General features: G+C 38.1%; 1 protein-coding gene across 3 annotated transcripts in view; it reads left to right on the forward strand.

Moving 5' to 3' along the window:
- The first annotated feature begins 14565 nt into the window (after positions 1–14565).
- Positions 14566–16144, forward strand: part of LOC127444320 (CD99 antigen-like protein 2) — a 29673-nt gene continuing 28094 nt past the window's right edge. For 2 of the 3 annotated variants that reach the window (XR_007897797.1, XM_051703610.1), the window contains exon 1: positions 14668–14896. Coding sequence is in view for 2 of the 3 variants with exons in the window: in XM_051703610.1 (XP_051559570.1) it covers positions 14839–14896 (58 nt within the window). In the remaining variant the exon portion in view is untranslated. The other variant, XM_051703609.1, reaches the window with a different exon arrangement.

Below are 16144 nucleotides of genomic sequence, written 5' to 3' on the forward strand. Positions count from 1 at the left end.
TGCACCTTTGTGCTACGCACTGTGAGAAACAGTAGTAATTACCGTATTTTCTGGAAATTAAGTCACAGCTGAATATAAACTGATTTCATTTTCCGGCTTAATTTCACATTTTTGTTTTGAGAAAAAAAAAAAAAAAAACATTAATATTGACTGCTAGTCGTGACAATGGGCCCCACCGATGTAAAAATGGTCATAACTTTAAAACATCTATAGAACCACTGTAAATGTGATGATTTGGAATCTTTCAACTTTTTCCTTGAAGTGCAGATAAACTATTGTCTTATATATGTCATATGTTAATATGAGATCGTGGAAACAACAAGTATAATAATAATATATTATTTATATACAAGATCAAAAAATGTTGTTTAAAATAGTTAGATGAGTGTCACATTGCAGAACACTAATGACAATGCTTAAAATTTTATGTCAATTACCCACATAACTATGTGTAAATGTTTATTTACTATATAATATATATATATATATATATATATATATATATATGAATATATGAATTGCTCATATTTTCACTCTATGTGAGTTTGTTGTGTCTTTATATCTACAGTGTTTTAATTCCTTCCCCAGATTTTTCTTGAAAAAAAGTCCTATGATTTTACAGGCGCTGTTTTTGCCATCCTTTAAACAAAGTAAGCCTCAAAGACTCAAATAGCCACAAAGTAATATTTTTCATGACTTATGTTCTGCGTTTCTGTCAGGTGTGAGCATTATTCAGCAAGGTCTACAATCAGTGAAGAAGCCGCGCTTCAGCTCCCAAAATACTTTGCAGTATGAGTAAATTATGCAAATGACTGTGTACTGCTCATAGCTTTACTCTGCTGATTTTATTTACACAGCTGTTATTGTATTTGTTATAACTTGCAGTTATTTGTCATTTGTGATTTTTCAGAGCTCATCTTATACTTAATATTTTGTTTTTGGTTGTCACCATTATTGTGATATGTATGTCAAATAATCAAGTCCCCACGAGTAACAGAACAAACACCTGCATACAGAAACCTCAACACTGTGTAAGCAATTTCAAAATAAAAATCATTACATGATATTAAAATAAAATCCATTCTATTGTTTTGACCTTACAAAGTTTAAAAAAAATTTCTCTTTTACAGGGTCCGCGCAGCCATGTTGGAGCCCAGGGTGGATGTCTATGTGCATTTAGGATGGGCCGACCCTGATCAATACTATCATTCTAACCCAGCAGCCCACTAGGAAAACACCCGGTGCTCCCGATGGTCAGTCTACCCCTGTGCATGACCTTTCAGATGATGGAAGAAAAAAACATGACTTATATTCCAGAATATACAGTACCTAATATACTCCTATCCTTAACCAAAACCTAAACCTAACCTTAACCAGCAGTGCTGACATTAAAATTGCTTTTTTTCCAAATGCTTCTTTGAATGGATATGACAAGAAAGGCACAGCTCTTCTGATTTTGGAAACATACAAGTAGTTCAAACCATAACCCAAACTCTTAACCTAACCCTAACTCTAATGGGACCAAAAAAGCGTTCTTACACTAACTTGTTTGCAAATGTTGTAACTCGCTAAATGGAGTTCAAAAGAGAAGTGACGTCAAAAAACCCTTCCCAGGAATTTGCCGCATAGTGGCACTTGTTTAAATTTGGCACATTGGGTCCAAATATGGGTTAAAAAAAATTCAGAAATAATAAGCCCATTTCCTGCGTAATCATACTGAAGGAGTGACAAAATGACAACTTGCTTTTCTATAGAAGCTCTCCTCAGGAAAATCAGTACCACCGATCAAAAGTGAAAACTTCTAATAATTGCATGTCAGTGGGACCCGAGGGGCTTCTCTTGTCTCCTACCCACTATCTTCATATTTTTCAGCACACATGTTGCTTTACCCTTTCAGTGTCGGGGAGGGTGCTTCTCCTTAGTATGTTTTTAAGACTGACCTGAATCCCTACTTGCAGTCCTTCATTCCAGAAGTGCTAAGCCTCCAGACAAACAAACACTCACGCATAAACTTGATCTCCCTCTCTTCACATAATGAAGATGCTGCAGAACAAAACAGCTGTTGTATTTCCCCTTTCAGAGTTTGTTTGTATCTACAGACATCTTGTCACAATGCATTAAGTACAACAGCACTTTTAACCTGGAAGCTCCATCCCTCCCCCATCTCTCACACTATTGTTTCCTATTATTATCTCTCTGTGTATAGCATTCTCTCTCTCTCTCTCTCTCTCTCTTTCTCTCTCTGTAGCATATATGTTTCATGTGTTTCAAGAACACTTGTTTAACCCTGAGGTTTAAGCTCTGAGGGTGATTCTAAAGACTTTCTGTTTAAAGGCCAAAATTAAAGGCATATAACTCAACAAAAATAAAAAATAAATAAATAAATAAAAATAATAATAATTATATAGATTATGATAAATTCTGAGACTCTCAGCATGAGAAACTGCTGAAAACAAAAACAAAACAAAAAAAAAAAATTGAGACAAAAAATTATTTTGTGTTTATATGACAAAGCAATCAAAAGTTACAGCATTACCAAAATAATGTAACCTAGTGTCCAAAAACATCTAAAATTGTGTAAAACTTCTCCAAACAAATAAAACATAATAATTGTACATACAAACTAATTGCACATGCAAACAGAACAATGATTATGTTAGGGTGTTGGCTTTTGGCCTTCTGTGTGTTTCTGTCTGTCTGTGTCTCCCTCTGTGTGTTTGTGAGTTGGTCTGTTCCGGTGGCGTGGCAGCTCTCCCCGCTGATTACTTCTCACCTGCAAGCCATCCTCTCATCACCAGACTGCTCCATTTAAACCCGGAGTTCTCAGTCATTTATTGTCAGATTGTTCAGTCTACCAGAGTGGTACAAATTTTAAGGCCAACTTTGATTTTAGTTCTTTTCTCGTTCAGTATTTGTTTTTGTGCTTATATATGTTTCCCTATACTTCAGATTCACCATCCAACTGCCAACCTGTATTCAACCACTTACCTCTTCAGCCATCTTCAGATCCCCTCTCCATCAAGCCTGCCATGCCAAACCATCCAGCTCACTGCTCCGCTCAACCATTACCTCCTGCCTGCCCAGTCCTCAGCCTCCAGCGGCAGATCAATCCCGTCTGTTCATCTTTCATCTATTCCCAGTTTGTTATTAAATACCATTTTATCATGCTATCTCTCTCCGTGTCTGTGTTCAGCAAATTGGGTTCAAACCATTGTTCAGGCATAACAGAACAATCTGGCCACCATGGACCCAGCTGACACAGACTCGGTCCATAAAGTTCTCCCTGGGCAAGGCATCTCACGGACAGCAACCAAGCCATAACAGGTCAGATCTCACAAATTTGTGAAAAGATAAATGATATCTGTTCTATTTGGTCTATGAGTTAGACTTCCAGTCAGCCTGTGCCCACAGCACCCTGTCACCTTCTCGGATCATTCATCCTTTACGTGAGGCTCATGTCCCGGATCCTGAACCATACTCCGGTGATTTAGGAAAATGTGAGTCCTTTCTTTTTCAGTGTTCTCTAGTTTTCAGCCAGCGGCCACACACACATTCCGAAGATGAGGCGAAGATCTCTTGTGTCATTGGGCTCCTTCAGGGAAAAGCCTTAGCATGGGCCACAGCTGTCTTAAGTGATCAAACCACCTTAACTTTTTTTTGCCTCTTTTACTGCTGAACTTAGGAAAGTTTTTGATCACCCTGTTCATGGAGCTGAAGCCGAGAAGCGCCTCCTCTCGCTCCGTCAGGGCTCTCAAAGTGTGGCTGAATATTCAGTGGAGTTCTGCATCTTAGCTGCTGAAACGGGATGGAATAATGGTGCTCTTCAGGCAATGTTTTGGAATGGACCCGATGACCAAATTAAGGATGAACTGGCTGTTAAGGACAGATCTGACTTGTCTCTCTCTCATTTTAGATAACTGCTTGTGGGAACACCATAGGGAAAGATCCAGTCTCTCTCACCCTGCACACCTTCGGAGATTGAGGGCGGGTGAGTGTATATATTGCAGTCAAATGGGACATTTCCTAGCCACTTGTCCCCTTTGGTCAAAAAGAGGGCACTCACCAGTAGAAGGGGGATTACTGGTGAGCCGAACTACATCCTTCTCAGTGTCTTCTCTTCTATCCTTAACCAACTCCTGGTCCTGTCTGGAAATCACTGTACATTCAGTTATTTAATATCCTCACCTACATCTCTAGTCTTAGGACATACCTGGTTATAAATTCATAACCCACACATTGACAACCTCAGGAAAGATAATGAACTGCAGTATATCCTGCCACTCCTCCTGTCTGCAGTCTGTTCTACCTCCATCTGAGGTCACTGTTGCACCATCCACCTAGGAATCCTTGGATCTGTCCATTATTCCTTCGGAGAATCATGACTTGGGTGAGGCCTTCAATAAGGATCGGGCCCTCTCTTTGCTGCCTAGTCGCCCTTATGACCACTCGATAGATCTTTTGCCTGGTGCCCCTTTGCCCACAGAGTCGTTTGTATAACCTCTCCTGACCTGAATGGGAGGCCATGGAGAAATACATACACGATTCTCTAGCTGCTGGCATAATCCACTCTTACCCCTTGGTGCTGGCTTCTTTGTGGCTAAGAAAGATGGCACCCTCCGTCCTTGCATTGACTTTCGAGGCCTCAACAACATCACCATCAAAAACAAGTATCCTCTCCCTCTTTAACTCAGCCTTTGAACCAATTCACAGAGCTACTGTCTTCACTTAACTGGATTTGCGTAACGCCTATCACTTGGTGAGAATTCAAGACTGGGATGAATGGTAGACTGATTTCAACACACCCCTAGGTCACTTTGAATATCTTGTGATGCCTTTGGGACTCACTAATGTCCCGGTAGTGTTCCAAGCCTTTGTGAATGATGTTCTTTTGTGATTTTTTTCTTTTTCCTCAACCGCTTCATCTTCGTTTACAACATCCTGATCTTTTCTCGCACCCCTTCAGAACACATCAGCCATGCCCGTCAGGTACTGCAAAGACTTCTGGAAAATGTATTATTTGTCAAGGCAGTCAAATGTGAATTCCATGTCAATTCAGTCAGTTTCCTGGGCTACATAATCGAGGGTGGGCAGGTGAAGACGGATCCAGAGAAAATTCAAGCAGTGGCAGAATGGCCTAATCCCACCTCCCTAAAACTACAACAGCGCTTTCTGGGTTTTGCAAACTTCTATCGTCGATTCATCAGGGATTACAGTCATGTGGCCGCACCTCTCCCCAAACTCACATCAGCTTCCACCCCTTTTCGTTGGACTGTTGAAGCAGATCAAGCCTTTGCTAAACTTAAGGATTTGTTCACTTCAGCTCCGGTGTTGATCCAGCCTGACCCGTCTCATCAATTCATAGTGGAAGTGGATGCTTCTGACTCCGGTGTGCGAGCGATTTCTGTCCCAGCGCTCCACCCCTGATGGCAAACTCCATCCCTGTGCCTATTTCCCGCCGCTTGACCAGTGCTGAATATAACAACAACGTCAGGAATCTTGAATTACTGGCAGTCAAGTTAGCCCTGAAGGAGTGGAGGCACTGGCTTGAGGGAACTGAACAACCGTTTCTGGTATGGACTGATCATAACCTGACTGGCATACAGACAGCCCGTTGGGCTTTATTTTTTGGGCATTTCAATTTTACTCTCACTTACAGCCCTGGCTCTAAGAACGGTAAGCCCGATGCCCTCTCCTGTCAGTTTGTCCCTGAGGAGAACCATTCATGCCCTGAAACCATCCTTCCTTCCCTGTGTGGTGGGGACTGTTACTTGGGAGATTGAGTCAGTGGTCCGAGAAGCTCAACACACCCAACCTGGTCCTGGTTATGGACCCCCTGGATGTTTATTTGTTCCTGATGCTGTTTGTTCTCCAGTGGGGACATGCCTCCCCGTTCACCTGTCACCCAGGTGCCAGTCGCACCCTAAACTTTCTTAAAATACACTTCTGGTGGCCTACTATGGACACGGATACTCGAGCCTTCATCGCTGCCTGTTCTGTATGTGCTCGTGGGAAGGCTTTGCGTCGTCCTCTGGCTAGACTACTTCACCCATAGCCTATTCCCAGTCACCCCTGGTCACACATCACCCTCGACTTCATTACAGGATTGCCCCCCTCACAAGGTAAGACCACCATCCTTACGATTGTTGACAACTTCTCCAAGGCAGTACTTTTCGTAGCTCTCCTCAAACTCCCGTGAGACCGCTGATCTGCTGGTATTACATGTCTTCCAACAGCCCATAATACATTGTCCTGGAGTGCCCACCTTGCTTGGATTGAGTACGCTCACAACTCCCTTCTCAGCTCAGCCACAGGCATGTCTCCTTTTGAGTGTTCCTTGGGATACCAGCCTCCATTGTATCCAGCCCAGGAGAATGACATTGCTGTTCCATCTGTCCAAGTTCACCTCAACTGCTGCTGTAAGATCTGGAGAGATGTTCACTCTTCCTTCCTCCGTTCGGCTGACAACAACAGTCGCCTTGCTGACCGCCATTGGATGACTGCACCCAATTACCAGCCAGGTCAGAAGGTATGGTTGTCATCTAAGAAATCTCATTGAGAACGGTGTCCAGGAAGCTGTCTCCCCATTTCATTGGTCCCTTCATCATTGAAAAAATCATCAACCCCTCTGCCGTTAAGCTCAAACTACCCAGGTCTATGAAAATCCACCCCACATTCCATGTCTCCCAGTTAAAACCTGTACGTGACAGTCCACTCTCATTCACCACTTATCTCCCCGGCCTTGCTATGCCCATCATTACTGATTTTCTTCTGTAGAACACAAAAGGAGATTTTAGGCAGTATTTTAGTTTCAGTCCCCATTAACATTAGTCTTTTTTCCATAGAGTAAATGGTGATTCAAGCTGTCTTTACACTTAACATCTTAATGTGTTTCACAGAGGAAAGAAAACCAAACAGGTTTGGAACAACATGAGGGTAAGCAAATTATTATTTTTTTTTTTTTTTTTTTTTTGTAAACTATCCCTTTAATATCAGTCTGGTCAAGTCATATTTGTATGCTTCTGATTTTCAGGCATTAAAACAATTCTACATTATTTTTACAGTCTATTTTTGTCTTATTTGCGCACAAATACAGCACAAACACATGTCGAATGTTTTAGGCTCTTTTTAAAATAAAATGGTTTTATGTATTTTATTTATTTGTTTTCCCCATTTCGTTCACTTCAGCACAGGGTTAACTACAACCAATTTGTCCTCTATTTGTCCTTCAAATAAGAAAGGTAAAAGCATCTTTTGGTTTCGTCACTGCAATTGACAGTTCTCAAGCTCACTTGGAAGGGTGGCCCCGGTTTGAGAGCAATCTGGCAGTTTGGATGCGCTCATCCGATGCGCTATGGTGACCATATTGACACTTGAGATTCCTCTCACGTTCAGAGCAGAGTATTTAATCGGTGAGTCATATTGCTCGTGGCATGAAATTGTAGCTGGTTTGCAAAATAACAAATCTTCTCTTAACAGCAGAAAAACAACGCATCATTGCAACAAATTTGGAATATCCAACGGCGATTGTATAAGATTATTTTGAAACCAAATTGAAACGCTCTCACATCTGATGCGCACAACAGGCGTAATACAGGTTTCCATAAACTTGCGATGCGTTGTACTAGTGTAAGGTAGTGCATGTGGACACTACGACAGCCGCAAGGAGAAACATAGTAAGCAGATGGCACTCAAAATAAACCATGCGTAAAAGCACTTGAAAGTACTTAATATTACATTCATGTCAACTTTTATTTTGAATTTCTTGCAATCCGTTCATAGAGCTGCCTGGAACAGTGAAGTCTATATGGGAGCAAAAGAACTGAGCTTATGAAAGGTGTATTTACAGTCGTTTGCGTAATTGCACGTCAACTAATTGAGCAAGTTCTTTTAAATTCGTCCTTACATTTCGATCTATTAATACACTGAATTTAATTCAAAAGTGGGACTGAAAGGAGCAATCTGACATATTCAGACTTCATCCTCTTGATTTCAAAACCGTTTAAACGCTTAAAATTGGATACAATAAACAAATTGATTCCGTATGCGTCCAGACGTTAACAGGTGGAGAGAAAGCAGGTCAATGCATCGGTCTTTCCAGTGACTAAAGATGTTCAGTATTATTGAAGCGCAACACGTTGGAAAGGACTAAAACACCAATAACTGTGCGTGTATAACAATAATACAGAATCAGTTATATCCCCTCTTAATTCTCTTTGATCACTGCTGGAGTTTTACAGGTTATTCGCAGGGTGGACTTACCAGGGTCACCCTTTGCTCCCTTGTTGATCAGTGCCAATGCTGGGACACCCGGTGCATGTCCTTATAAAGACGCATCCAAGAATGTCAATCAAATTCCGTGATCACAATCCACGTCTCGACATATGTACCATAATATCACGTAAAGAATTAGCAGGATCGCAAAAATAAACAGAGCAACCAGGATTGCTTTGGTGACTGGGGATATTAAAGACTGCATGGTACCGGCGAGCTGGAGAAAGCAGATACCGTGAGCGCAATGATGATGGATACGCGTTCAGGCGCCAGAAGCGTCTGTTCCGGTCCTTATCTGCATTGGTGCGTGCCGAGTGGGGAACCTTTAGTGAAACGCGTGGGCTCTTCAAAAACATGACACGCGAAAGGAGCACTGGCGCATCCATTGGTGATCTCTATGCGTGAATACCGATTGCGCAAGGGGGTAGGCTACTGAGGTCTCCTCAGACCACCCCATCGTCCAATACTGCTCACAGAAAATATATGGATCTCTATAAAACAAACTGAGTTTAAAGCTTAATTAAAAGTGAAAAAAATGAAAAGAACAAACACAAGAATAAAAATAAAAACCCGGAAATCCTCCATAAAATACATCTTTTGATAGCTGTTTATTCGACTGTGTTGTGGAAAAAATGGTTAGTGAAACTCTTAAGGTTTGAAATAAGTGGATTGATATGTCCTTGGTCTTGTGGATTTCAGGTTTTAAAATAGGCATCCTTGAATTTTTTTTTTTTTTTTGCATATTGTCTCAAGACCATCTACAAAAACAACAACAAAATAAATAAAATAAAAACCCATGTGCACCGACGAGGTGATCCATAAGAGAAGAGGTGATTTTCATCGAGGTAAAATATTTTCCATTGCAGGTAGATTAATTCATATTTAAGCGCTGTCTGTGCGCTTTGTTGCAGAGCCTGAATATAACACTAGATGGCGAAGGAAACCAGTCCATTTGCAATTTAACGTCATGGAACACCGCCTCAAATGCTAATAATAATAATAATTATAATAATGATTATTATTAGTATATTATATGCCTAATAACAATTATTATGATTCATATTAGGATATTATTATTGTATGCCTAATGTTTTATTTTGCTATAGCCTACTTGATATTATTATTATTATTATTATTAGACTATTATTATGATTATTATTAAATTACTATAAAAATAATAATAAAATCATAATTATTGATTCATATTAGATTATTATTATTATTATTATTATTATATGCCTAATATTTTATTTTGTTATAGCCTACTTGATATTATTAATATTATACTTAATGGCTTAGTATATCATAATGAGAAACTCTCATAATTGGGAGAATGATATATTAAGAAAAAAAAGAAACTTTTCTTTTTCATAATAATGACAGTGTCTCATAATTATAGTTGTCAGTTTAGGCTAATCCATGTATTTATCCACTGACAAACAAAATCTCAGGCTGACAGTGGCAAATGAAAGAATGACATCAAATTAGTTACGTGACATATTTATTTGAGCGTTTCAAATGGTCATAAATAATAACTGTTTATGAAAACAGTACAAGATTATTTGAGAAATTGAGATTATCTCGCACAACCTAATAAATATTCATGAGCTTCAGTTAAGTGACGTCACCAACGTTAACGGTCTGTAAGTATTAATAAATCACCCATTTAACAGTTAAAACCTTCACTACACTATCAGAAACACTCCTCTGCGCATAAAGATGTTTAAAATGCCAAACTTTCATAAACAAAAGCTTTGTCTCTCAATCTGAAGCTTTACACCTCAGAAAACGGTTAAGTTGGTAACTGTAGCCTTATGTGGTATTTCTCTTTAAGTCACCGGTACCCCGAATGACGTCATCCTGTGGAGTGCGCGCAGGTGGAGAATAAAAATTGTACGGATTAAGACTGCTGTGTTTCTGTATCAAAAACTTACAGTAACGGACTTTACCATTACAAATCAAAGATACGAAGCAATTTTATAGGAAGTAATTTCTATAAAGTTCTGTATTCAACAGAAACACATCAATTAGATGTCAGAGTGTGGGTGATTCTATAATTGCGGGTACATTTTGGTGTCTTTTTTTTAAATGGTTATATTTAATTATTTTAATAATTTGTTACTCATTGTCAAGGATCACAAGATGTTACAGGCCATAACAATATAATATTTTCTGTAAAAAGTGTCTTATATAGCTGAAAATCATGATTTCTTGTTTTCAGAATTAGTCAGTGTATTTTTTTCCATGTACCACTGTGTAATCAAAACATTTTGTTAATTTTTTTTTTTTTTTTTTGGTAATTCATTTTTATTTATAAATGCCCTAAATAGTCATTTTCCTAATTCTACAACATTAAATTATTTAAAAATATTTTATCTTAAAAATGTGTGTTCATAAATCTTGCATCAGTTCTGTTACCATACCATACTTTGCCTTTAAACTGGTGGAATTATCTCCCACAACTATGTAAGATACAGGAAATGATGTCACTTTCCCTCGCTGATAGGTTCTAAAGCACTGAAAGGTATATGTGCTCTCTCTGAGAAAATATTTTAAAGTTTTTACACCAAGAGTTATTTTGTAAAACGTCAAAATAGTTACCACAATATCAAAAGGAAAACAGAATTTATCACTGATCACACAGTGGGTTGTTAAAGTCTTTTAATCATGAATTCATTAGTGCCATGTGCTCTTAGCATTTATGCTAGCAAGTGGAGTTTTTCGCTAAAAAGTTTAAAATTGTCAATTCTATTGCCATCAAACTCTGTTACCAAGGTAGAGTAACAATGTTGACAGTATGTAACAGAATTGACAGTCATGTATGTGTGTGAGAGGGAGAGTCTCTCTCTCTCTCTCTCTCTCTCTCTCTCTCTGTGTGTGTGTGTGTGTGACAGAAATGCTACAATCACAATACATCGTACACATGTCTGCTTTAGATATGCCACTCTCAGCTGCTGAGAAGCAGAGGAGGTATCGGGCGAGGCGTGATGCCAACCCAGAGAGAAGAACAGAGAACTTAGCAAAAGGCAGGGAAAGATGGAGGTGCAACTAGGAGATGGGGAGAGTCAGATTGGTGGCAGACATAACACCAAGAGAGAGAAGACAACGGAGATACTGGAGGGAGGCACAGGCTGCAAGTAGAGCCAGAAGAGCGCAGCATAGAGAACTACTAAGCACACCACAGAGTTCAGAGCCCTTACAGTGAGGTTAGTAGACACTGTGGTGTATGTTGGTACATACAGCTAAGGGTACCAAAAGTTGATGGAACGTGTGTTTAATGAGAAGGTGTAGGGTAGAAAGTGTTGTGCTGTTTTTGTGACACTTTAGAACAGAAAACAAGTATTACTTGCTAATATATAAGTACTATCGTGATGTGAGCTGCTTCTGCTCCACAAAGCAAAAATTGGTGTGCCAGTGCCACCATACAAAAACCTTCAATTTTGCAGTTGAGCCTCTTAGAGCAAGTGAAGAGCAAGAGGTGGAAATCCGTTGGGAGTGTCAAGATGTTGCAGGACATTGGTGTGTCCTGAAATATAATGACATCTATCCTGGAACCATCCTCGAAATCAGTGAAACGCATCCAAAGGTCAAGTGTATGCATAACATAGGAAGGAACCGTTTCTTCTGGCCAACACGAGATGATGTGTTGTGGTATCCTCATGAGGATATTATAAAAGTAATTCCATCCCCAACCAAGGTTGCGTCACGACATGTTGCAATACAGAAGGAAATATGGGCCAGTATTTCACCAGAATGAGCACATGAATTTTCAGTACAGGCATTCAGATCATACATGATTCTGTTTCTATGCCATTTTTTGTGAAGACAGGGCTTTTTGATGTTTGAATGAGAGTTCTCTTAGAATGTTTGCTCCTAATTATATTATTACATTGATGGAATTGTTAATTGTTTTTGTTACCCTAACTATATTTTTCCATGGTTGTTCAGGGGGGCAGGGAGGGGGTTGGGGGGCAGGGGGTTTGTACCCTCCCTAGTCAGTTCTGTCAAATCTGTTACTTTGATCAATTCTGTTACTTAAAGGGTCAACTCTGTTTGAACTATTTTCACAAAAAATAATTAAATTGTTGTTTAAAGTCTCAAACATTATTGATGTATTTTTGCACCCTTATAATATTTCAACAACTTTTTTTTTTAACTGGATATTGTATATAATACATTTTTAGATGAAAAATATTTGCTCCTAGTGGACAGTTCTGTGAAAGAAATAGTTTTTTTTTTATTTATTTATTTATTTATTTTTTTCCATTTATGTATGCATAGATTAAATATCTCCGTTTCAAGTGCTGGAATGTAAGGACCGTTTGTGTAATGGAACAAGAAGGATTTTTCCTGTTATGTTTTATTGTTATTTCTACACATTGCCTAATTTGTCTGTAACAGTTGACAAACGATACTATAAATAAATCTGTTTTTTCGTTAAAAGTAAAAAAAAAAGGAAGTAACTTGTGTTTGGCAAGCACTGAATTGAATATGTTTTCAATAAGATACTAGAAAGAATATTTGTTGGTGAACATTTTTTTTTCCTTTTTGAAATGCCAAATGTACCCGCAATTATAGAATCACCCATGTGTTAATAACAATATGATGTATTATTTGTGTGATCTTAGAGACTAACTTACCTTTTAATCAGTAGAAAAGAAAAGAGACTGCATTGCTGCTTGTCAGTTGTTGTCTCATCCTGTAACTGTGGCCCTCCAGTGTTTTACATAGAAAGCTACTCAAATGTTCAATTAAGTCATCAACATATAAATGTATATAGATAAACATATACAAAGAATAAACATTATAAATATATCAATAATTTAAATTCCTTATGTGACCCAAACTCATTTTTTGGGGGGGATCACTTTTTTTTTTAAACATTTCCTTAATGTCATAAATAAAAACTAGTCTCACCATTTTATTTTATTCAGCTTTTTCTTAATTTTTTATTTGCAAAATATTTAAATGTAAAATACAGCTGTATTTCCTGTAATTTGTCTAAAATATTCACTAAAACTCTCCTTCAGAACGATGAGCCATTTACACACATTAATACGTGGAACTTTATGATGTGCATTTTATTTCTTGTCAAGTGGTTACATGCGACATGCTTTGAGCACATTCTGCAGTAGCAGTACAAGCATTCAATGCACACCCATTAAACTACATTAAAGTCATCAACACAATATACTTAAATGTATAGATACATATATACAAAGATTAAACATTATAGAAATAATTAACAATCCCTATGTGACCCTAACACATTTTTCAGGGTCAGTTAATTTAAATGATTACATTTATTATTCACTGGTGCAAAATGCCACCCCTGCACTTTTTTGTAGTTTAAGATTTTATTATATGGTTGTTTTTACAAACACTGTACCCCTTTAAGTGTGCTTGCCTATACAGAGCATATTACCTGTTTATTTTTCTATACCAAAACTTAAAACTAGTCTCATTACTTTGATTTGATTTTTTATTTGTAAAATAAATAACTGTAAAATAAAGATGCGTTTACTGTAATTTTGTCCTATATTAACCAAAACTCTCAATCACAAGATGAACCATCAACAAAACACACATAAAAAGCAGTTTGCAATAATACATTTTGTAATACAATTTCATTATGTGGAACTTTATGGGCATTTTTAAACAAATATGCATGGTTATATTGAGGTGCAATTTAATTCTTGTCAAGTGAAGTTATAAACAATGCATTCTGCATTAGCAGTCTGCCACAGTGGACCGAGTTGCCATCAGCTGGCCAGTGGTCTGCCGACGGAGGCCCAAACGTGGCAAGCCTCTGGCGGCATGCTACCCAAAAAATGCTGGTGGACTGATAGGTCATTGTTAGCTGGGAAGTCATTATTATGAGAAAGTTTCTCGTTATTATGAGATATTAAGTCAATTATGAGATACTAATTCATTATTATGAGAAAGTTTCTCGTTATTATGATATACTTGTCATTATTGAGATACTAAGTCGTTATTACGAGATACTAAGTCATTATTATGAAATACTAAGTCATTGTTATGAGAAAGTTTCTCGTTCTTATGAGATACTAAGTCATTATTTTGAGATACTAAGCCATTATTATGAGAAAGTTTTTCGTTATTATGAGATACTAAGTCATAATTATGAGAAATGTTCTCATTAATTTGATATACTATCTCATAATAATGGCTTAATATCTCATTATATTGACTTACAAAATCGCATTTTTTAACTGTGGCGGAAACCGGCTTCCATACGTAACAGTGAACACAACCCTGTACAAACGTGCACGCACTTAAAAAACGCATTCAGGGCGTGTCAAGGCGCGTCTTTTTACTGCACAGTTTTGAATACTGCTGAATAGGACCACGCTTAGATCACTCAGAGGGGTGGGTAAATTTGGTTGCTGCTCTCAACTTCAGTTTTCAACAACTTGTAATATAGTTTAAGTAACGTTCATGGCTTGTGAAGCGTTCATACATCCACGTATTATTGACAGAGATTCTTCAATTGTGATCTTGTTGAAAACCTGACCGCACTTAAATTGTATATCTTTTTATAGCAAGATGACTTCACACCTGTGGATTTTACTTTTGGCAAGTATTGTGGCAACAAGAGCGCAAGGTATAGTGATTTCCCTCTCTAAACATTTCTTGTTCTGTTCACGTTTTATTTTAGTAACATCGCTGAGCCTTGTAACAGTTGGCCAGTATAGTTCAACATAGCAACGCAAACACAACAGTTGGATAATCAATGAGGCGGCAGAGCAGATCATATGGGCAATAACGTCAGTTGGAATTAAACAGAGTTTGCTGTTAGCGAAGTTATTTGCCCAGATATCACTCGCAAGAATTGGTTGAATATTTTAAGTTTTCAAAAGAACTGCACATATATGGGATTGACACTTGAAATTAAAAATGTTCCACTTGCATGCTCACTCACCAGCGCATGGGGAGAATTGCACGAGATGTGTTGGCACCAAGTATTTTAAGTTTCTGTGACATGGTAACATTGCCTAATACTTTTAAAAGTATGACCAAAAATGACAGAGATAAAGCAGAGCAATCAACTCAGAATATCTCCAATTAGACCCTGAAGGTCACAGAAAACCCCCTTTTCAACCAAAACAAATTCTGGTCTGAACTGCTTTTTCAGCAGAGGAGTTGTGTTGGAACACTGTGTACTACATACATTGTATTCCATGACATACTTCCTGTGATGTTGTTGCTGGATTGGGCAACAAAGCAAACCACAGGCATTCTCCTTTGTACTAGATGGGGCATTGACTGTAGACATTTGTTTAATATGATCTTTTGTCATGCTTGAGTTTCACATGAATGCAAGTTTTACTTGTAGGTTAAGCAGAATTAGCCTACTTTAAGGTAATTCAAATTTGAATTTTTTTTCATATAATACTTGTGACACTCACGTTTGCACAAATCTTCACTTTACCAGAACTGTGAATGTAACTTGTAGCCTTTGGGCTGAGCAGTCAACTGCGTAAAGACTACTCAGATAAAAGGATAAATCTCTTGTTTCAGTTCTGACTCAACAGCCTGTCATCATTATTTATGGGTAGACCAAAACAAAAACATTCCATCACCCTGGCAACCTAACTCAGAGGAAGATTTGGTGTTTCATTTCATGTGGCACACACAGACAGTCGCACACTCCACCTGGTGTGTGTTTGGTAATCTGAGAACAGTCTCTCTCCCCTCCCCCAATACAATTATTCTATTTAGAATTTTAACTGATCCCAAATCAATTTAAATGATCAACTTCTTCTGAAAGTATGCTGAATTTAATGATTTTTTAAATTGAATTATTTATAGACACCAAGTTTAAAAGTTGTGCTCCGGCTGTCATATGGAT

This window comes from Myxocyprinus asiaticus, chromosome 7 (genome assembly GCF_019703515.2).
Source record: "Myxocyprinus asiaticus isolate MX2 ecotype Aquarium Trade chromosome 7, UBuf_Myxa_2, whole genome shotgun sequence".
NCBI lineage: Eukaryota > Metazoa > Chordata > Actinopteri > Cypriniformes > Catostomidae > Myxocyprinus > Myxocyprinus asiaticus.